The sequence below is a fragment of the Rhinoderma darwinii genome, chromosome 1 (genome assembly GCF_050947455.1).
Source record: "Rhinoderma darwinii isolate aRhiDar2 chromosome 1, aRhiDar2.hap1, whole genome shotgun sequence".
Classification (NCBI taxonomy): domain Eukaryota; kingdom Metazoa; phylum Chordata; class Amphibia; order Anura; family Rhinodermatidae; genus Rhinoderma; species Rhinoderma darwinii.
In genome coordinates, this window is record NC_134687.1 from 590,423,654 (window position 1) to 590,431,468 (window position 7,815).

The following is a 7,815-nucleotide window of genomic DNA, read 5'->3' on the forward strand; positions in this document are numbered from 1 at the left end:
GTTATGCATTGTATTAAAACATCAATCAAATAGTTGGACCTTCAAGTCCCCTAGTGGGACTAAAGAAAAGTGTAAAAAAAAGTTTAAAAAAACTAAAAATAAAAGTTGTAAAAAATAAAATAAAAGTTTCAAGTAATGAAATAACACACAATCGCCCTTTTTCCCTTATCAAGCCATTTATTATTAAAAATAAATAAATAAAACCATACATATTTTGAATCACTGCTTCCATAACAACCTGAACTATAAAAATATTATGTTATTTGTCCTGCGCAGTGAATGGCGTAAAAATAAAAAATAAAAAAATACTGCCAGAATTGCTGTTTTTTTGGTCACACTGTCTTCCAAATAATTGAAGTAAAAAGTGATCAAAAATCGCATGTATCCAAAAATGGTACCTATAAAACCTATAGCTCGTCTCGCAAAAAACAAGCCCTCATACAGCTCCATCGACAAAATAATTAAAAAGTTATAGCTCTTACAACATGGCGACAGAAAAAATACATTGTTTTTACAAAATTTATTTTATTGTGCAAAAAGTTGTAAAACATAAAAAAGTGCTATAAATTAGGTATCGCCGGAATCGGACAGAATAAAGTTAACATGTAATTTATAACGCATGGTGAACGCTATATAAAGAAAACTAAAAAAAACTATGCCAGAATTGTTGTTTTTTGATCACCTTGTCTCCTAAAAAAAAGGATAAAAAGTGATCAAAAAGTCGCATGTACCCCAAAATGGTACCAATAATAATTACAGCTCGTCCTGAAAAAAAAAAACAGCCCTCATATCACTACGTCTATGAAAAAATAAAATAAGTTAAGGCTTGAATAAGTCAGGAAAGAAAAATATGCGGTTGTGCACGCCAGAGGGGAACATTTCTTCTGTTTCAAGTGGCGATTTATCAGGGCCCTAAAATTAGGGAACCAGGAAGGGGAGGGCCCAAACGAGGGTGTCCGTATTATACCAGGACAACACTTCCTAGCAATATTCCCCAAACTGCAAAGGTGCGGAGTGTGGACCAAAAGGGGATAAGAAAGGACATTTATCAATGTGATACTGGCCTGTGCATAAAGGATTGCTTCACAGCGTAACAAATATTTATGGATTATGTTATTGTTTACCTCATTATTATACCACCTGACTATTCCCCTGATGTAGTCTGCCCAGCTTACATGTAACCCCACATAATAAACTGAAATACCAGTAATACTCAAACAAAACTACTACCGAGCAAAATCCACGCTCCAAAAGCTAAATGGCGCTCCCTCTCTTCTGAGCCCTACAGTGTGCCCAAACAGCAGTTGACTTCCACATATATGACATCGCCATACCCGGGAGAACCCTTTTAACAAGTTTTGGGGTGTATGTCTAAAGTGGCACAAGCTGGGCACAACATATTTGCCACTGAAATGGCATATCTAGGGAAAAATTGAAAATGTTACTTTGCACCATCTGCAGCACAATCACCCCCTGTGGGGTGAAAATGCTCACTTCACCCCTTAATAAATGCCTTGAGGGGTGTAGTTTCCAAAATGGGTTCACTTCTCAGGGGTTTCTTTTATTATTTCACATCAGAGCCCTGCAATTGTGAACCAATACTTTGTAAATCACCAAATTAGGCCTCAATTTTACATGGTACTCTTTCACTCCTAAGCCCTGTCAAATGTCCAGGCAAAAGATTAGGGCGCAAAGTAGGGTGATTCTAAAACCGGGAAACACAGCATAATAATTAGAGAGCTGTTTTGTTATGGTGACACAAGCTGAGCACCACATATTGGCATATCTATGGTAAAAAAAAATCCCATTTTCACTCTGCAACATCGAGTGCACACTAATTTCTGCAAAACACCTGCACGGTTAACATGCTCACTACACTCCTAGATGAATACCTGGAGGGGTGTAGTTTCCAAAATGGGGTCACTTCTGGGGGGTTTCTACTGTTTTGGTCCCGCAGGGGCTTTGCAAATGCGACATAGCGACAAGAAACCAATCCAGCAAAATCTGTTCTCCTTCCCTTCTGAACCCTACTGTGTGCCCAAACAGCGGTTTATGACCACATATGGGGTATTGCCGTACTCGGGAGAAATTGCTTTACAAACATTGTGGTTCTTTTTTTCCTTTATTTGTTGACAAAATGAAAACTTTTGAGCTAAAACTACGTTTTCTTTTCACTGCCCAATTCTAATAAAATCTATGAAACATCAGTGGTGTCAAAATGCTCACTACACCCCTAGATGAATTCTTCAAGGGGTGTTGTTTAGTGAATGGAGTCACTTTTGGGGAGTTTTCACTATACCGGTACCTTACGGGCTTTGCAAATGTGACATGGTGCCAAGAAATCATTCCAGCACAAAATCTGTGCTCCAAAAGCCAAAAGGCGCTTCTTCTCTTATGATGGTGCTCTTTCCCTTCTAAGCTCTGCCGTTTGTCCAAACAGCCGTTTATTACCACATGTGGGGTATTGTTTTACTTGGTAGAAATAGATTTACAAATGTTGTGGTGCTTTTTCTCCTTTAGTTCTTGTGGAAATGAGAAAAAATTAGCTAAACCTACATTTTCTTTGAAAGAATGTAGATTTTCATATTCACGGCCTACTTCCAATAATTTCTCAAAAAAACCTGTGGGGTAAAAATGCTCACTATACCCCTAGATAATTTCCTCAAGGGGTCTAGTTTCCTAAAATATTTTCTAATAAAATGGAGGCCCAAAATCCTCTAGGTGCTCCTTTGCTTCTGAGGCCGGTGCTTCAGTCCATTACCACACTAGGACCACATGTGGGATATTTCTAAAACCTGCAGAATCTGGGCAATAAATATTCAGGTGCGTTTCTCTGGTAAAACCTTCTGTGTTACAAAAAAAATTGATTAAAAATGAATTTCTGTAAAAAAAAAAAAAATTTGTAATTTTCACCTCTACTTTCCTTTAATTCCTGTGAAACGTATAAAGGGTTAAGAAACTTTCTATGTGCTGTTTTGAATACTTTGAGGAGTGAAGTTTTTAAAATGGGCTGACTTATTGGGGGTTTCTAATATATAAGGCCCTCAAACCCACTTCCTAACTGAACTGGCCCCTGTAAAAAAATAGCCTTTTGAAATCTTATTGAAAATGGGAGAAAGTGCTGCTAAAGTTCTAAGCCTTGTAACATCCTAGAAAAATAAAAGAATGTTCAAAAAATTATGCCAATCTAAAGTAAACATATGGGGGATGTTAATTAGCTACTATTTTGTGTGGTATAACTGTTTGTCTTACAAGCAGATACATTTAAATTTAGAAAAATGCTAATTTTTGCAATTTTTCGCTACATTTTGGTGTTTTTCACAATTAAATACTGAATGTATCGAGCAAATTTTGCCAGTAACATAAAGTCCAATGTTTCACGAGAAAACGATCTCAGAATCGCTTGGATAGGTGAATGCATTCCGAAGTTATTACCACATAAATTGAAACATCTCAGATTTGAAAAATGAGGCTCTGTCAGGAAGGTCAAAAGTGGCCAAAGCGGGAAGGAGTTAAGTCCTGTATTTGCGTTGTGTTTTGTGCTAAATAATTTTTCTTGCCATTTTTCAGCAATATGGCTGATTTTTCTGGGTTGTCATCCAGTATCCCTAGGGCCCCCTGCCTAGTTATACAGTGATATGGGACTGTTGGTAAGTGGAGAATACCGTGTTTGGGAGTTGTAGTGGAGCCATTCTAGTCATTCAGCTTTTGCATCAACTTATAAAACTAAGAAACAACTGACTATATTTAGATGAAGATGACTTGGGGAATGGCTGCCATTCAATAACTTGTCAATAACCTCTTTCTCATTGTCTTTCAGCCCCCAATCAGGGGAGTTCCTATGGAAGCTCATGGCTCCTAGTTCGGTGTACCATGAAGAGAATCAAGGAAAGAGAGGATTATATAATTCCATATCGCAAGCAATAGGAGGAAAGATAAACAGTGATGGTATTCAGTCGGCAGTACAATCAGAGGTAATGGACAGCTTATATTTATAGTGTACGTCTATAGTTTAAAACAATGGTGAACTTGCAATAGATGCCAGCTACACCACCGCCGTTGTCCGCCAAGAGGAGCGGGCTCCCAGTGTCCCTTCCATAAAGACAGATCCATGATTTTAAGATATTTTTTTTCTTAGGAGAGTAGTGTTGTAGAATCAGTGAGGGCTAAGAGTAATTACGCTACGTAGCCCTAATGTGGGGGGTAGAGGTTGGTCTTGATGGATGTGTTTAATTTAGGGAACATAATATTCTCCTTAGTGTTCACCCTGAATCCTAAAGAAAAAGCCCATTGTCTGCAACCATAGTGTGGGAGGGATGAAATAATAAATCAAAAGACACCTTAAGGTTTTCAGATTAACCATTTGTTATTCAATTTATTTTTAATGAAATGTATATTAACCTCTTAACGCCGAAGGACGGATATATCCGTCATCTGCAGCTGCTAGTTCGCGCAGGAGGACGGATATATCTGTCCTGTGATGGCGCGGGTACTGAGAGTGTACCCACACGATCAGCGACAGCAGCACGGCTGTTATACACAGCCTGGCTCCTGCTGCAACTGCCGGAATCGAAGCGCGCTCCGATTCCGGCAGTTTAACCCATTAAATGGCTCCCTCTGTCACCCCATCGGCGCCCCCACAAAGAAATCGCGGGTCGCCGTCGGGTTTCCATGGCAGCCGGGGGCCTAACAAAGACCCCCAGGTCTGCCTTCAGCAAATGCCTGTTAGGTCATGTCGGAGGCATGACCTAACAGATTGCCTGTCAGTTTTACACTGACAGGCAATAATGCTTTGGTATACTAAGTATACCAAAGCATTATATATGCGATCAGTGGGACTAAAAAAAAAATGTAAATCAGTTAAATAAAGTTTGTGAGAAAAAAAAAATTACAGTGAAAATCAAATAAAACTAATTTTTTGCCCAAAAAGTGGTTTTATTTAGTAAAAGTGTCAAAACAAATAACACATGCACATATATGGTATCCCCGCGATCGTAACAACTTGAACAATAAAATGAACACATTAATTAAACCGCCGGATGAACAGCGTCCAAAAACAACGGCAAAATTCTCTCTTTTCTCCCATTCCCCCCATAAAAAATGAAATAAAAATTAATCTATAAGTCCTATGTACTCCAAAATAGTACTAATGAAAACTACACATCAAGCCCACATACGGCCACATCGACGGAAAAATAAAAAAATTACGTCTCTTGGAATGCGGCGATGCAAAAACAAGTAATTTTTTTCTAAAAGACTTTTTATTGTGTAAACATAGGAAAACATGTAAAACCTTTACATATTTGGTATCCCCGTAATCGTGCCGACCCATAGAATAAAGTGAATATGTTATTTACGCTGCATAGTAAACGGCGTAAATTTATAACGTGAAAATCAATGCTGGAATAGCTGCTTATTTTCAATTCTCTCCTAAAATAAAGTTAAGAATACAACTCGTTCCGCAAAAAACAAGCCCTTATACGGCTATGTCGACGGAATAAAAAAAAAGTTACGAGACTTGGAATGCGACCGTGAAAAAACAAAAAATAATCCTTGGTCATTAACGTGCAAAATGGCCTGGTCATTAAGGGGTTAAAGAATATTTTCTATAAAAACCAAACCAGCAGTTAACGGCGTCTGCGTCAGATTACTGCTACAGTAAGTCAAAAATTCTGGCTGCCTGGTGCCACTACTAGATGGAGTTTAGTATATACAGATTTGTACAGCTATTATGGACTTTAGTAGGAAATTTAGACATCTATATGCAATGAGTTCTCCCAAGTGAGGGCTGCAGACAGAAAGAAGTTGAACAAAAGAGTCTCAAGTAAATATCGCTACATTTCTTACACAGACTTTTTGTGTCACAAGGTGGTCATTAACTTTTTTTTGCTGCAACCATGATTTTACCCTGGTTCACGCACAACTTAATATCCTCATTAAGCCCTGGCGATAAGAATATTTATAAATATCGACCTTTATTTACTATCTTAATTCACTTGGGACACAGAACTTACACATGGAGTTAAGTTATTTTGTTTGTGTGAATATTTTGGTTGCTGCTAAATCTAATAGTAGTTTTGTTTATACAAGATTATAAAAGCACAACTCCACTGCAGTAATTGTATATTATAAGAAGTATTGTAGACCCTTACGGAATTCATGTAATAGGAAGTGCCCTCTAAATGTATTCTGCAGGTTTTTTATTTCATGTTGCCTAGCAACCACTTGTCTTCCTGACTGGGTGACCACCATTTCTCTATATGTAGATACAAATGTTGTACAAGAGAGAGAGAGTGGTCTAAAAGTACTGTGAGACAGCAGGGATTTGCTTTTGCTGGTATCCACTATAAAATCCTTTCTCTGTGTTTTACAGATGCAGAAGAACCTAGATCAATATTTGCCGCAGTTAAAGAGAAATCTCCAAAGACAAAATTGGATAGACATGGCCACGAGATACAAGGTTACTGAACAAACACAAGAGAGAAGCAATTCAATAGAGTGATTGAAATCTGAATTATTAGTAATCACAACAGGATGAGGTTAATAACTTAATAATGATTGATGATGATAATGATGATAATAATGATGATGATGATGATGATGATAATGATGATGATGATGATTTTCTTAAATGGTTTACATGTTTTACTGCTGTAGTGAAACCATTGTCATAGATAGGAAGGTGATGGGTGCCAGAGACAAACCACATTGCCAGGTCTAGGGCAGAATTGAATATTTGCCCTTCGTGAAGGATAGTCTAGCTATGACTCTGGTGAAATGGAAGTATTGCAGGGCACTTATCGGCAGCTCACGAAATGTAATTGAATAGTATTCTAGATGATATTAGATGATTGATTATGTCTTGATGAGACCATACCTTTAATATCTCAATTGAATAGGGAAAAAAAAACGGGATTCTTTATTAAAGGAGAATTTTTGTAATGCTTAATGATTAATTCAACTCTTATTAACAAAATAAATGTATAAAACCGTCTTTTGTCTAATTATATTTAATTTCATATGTCCAGTTCTATGTGTCTGCTGCGTGGTAATCTCCCTCTGGAGAAGTAGATTTTCTGCTGGTTTAACCTTCCCGACCCCCTCCTCCTATAATCAGCAATTATATTACTAGAGAGTGGGTATGGGGGGGAGGCTGTCAAACACCTTCGGCGCCGCTCATCGCAATGGAATGTCAGCCTAAAGAAAAATCCATCCTGGCCAAACCTCTTTTGATCTGAGTAGGATAGCCAGCAGGATCTAGTCTAATAGGGTCAACGTTATAGTAGTAACCACATATCATGGCTAGCTAAGAGGTAAAGTCTATGCAATTGGGCCATAGTCATAGTAATGCAGATATAATAGTGCCGGCCACAAAGTAGTCAAATATTTAGAGCCTAATTGTATTGTTGATAGAATAGTGCTAGTTATATAAAAATGACTATACCGGCCTTAGGGGTGTGCTGATGGGGGCTCCACAGATAGTCTGGCACACATGGATTGCGTCCCCTATGAATCCTAATATTTATTGTATAGCAGTATTGTTTAGACATTGTAGAGCACTGTAGATCGCTTTATGTATGGGCTGTCACTGTATGGGGGTATTATTTGAGCACTATATGGCGGCACTGCTACTTAGGCACTATTATATTTGTAGGGTATGGTGGGTGCAGTGCTGTATAACTTTGTTTTTAGACAACTGAATGGAAGGGTTATTTAGCCAATGTATGGGACTATTATTTTGGCCCCTTACTGTGAGGCATTTATAATCAGGCTCTGTATAGTATGGTTATTTGTATACTGTATGATAGTACATCA

The 7,815-nt window shown here is 37.9% G+C and overlaps 1 protein-coding gene across 1 annotated transcript in view; it reads left to right on the forward strand.

Annotated features, from left to right (window-relative positions):
- Positions 1 to 6,954, forward strand: part of LOC142662002 (uncharacterized) — a 65,230-nt gene extending 58,276 nt beyond the window's left edge. The window contains exons 6-7 of the mRNA XM_075839805.1: positions 3,821 to 3,974; positions 6,374 to 6,954. Coding sequence (XP_075695920.1) covers positions 3,821 to 3,974; positions 6,374 to 6,502 — 283 coding nt within the window. The 3' untranslated portion in view covers positions 6,503 to 6,954. The remainder of the gene's footprint in view (positions 1 to 3,820; positions 3,975 to 6,373) is intronic.
- The last annotated feature ends 861 nt before the right edge of the window (positions 6,955 to 7,815 follow it).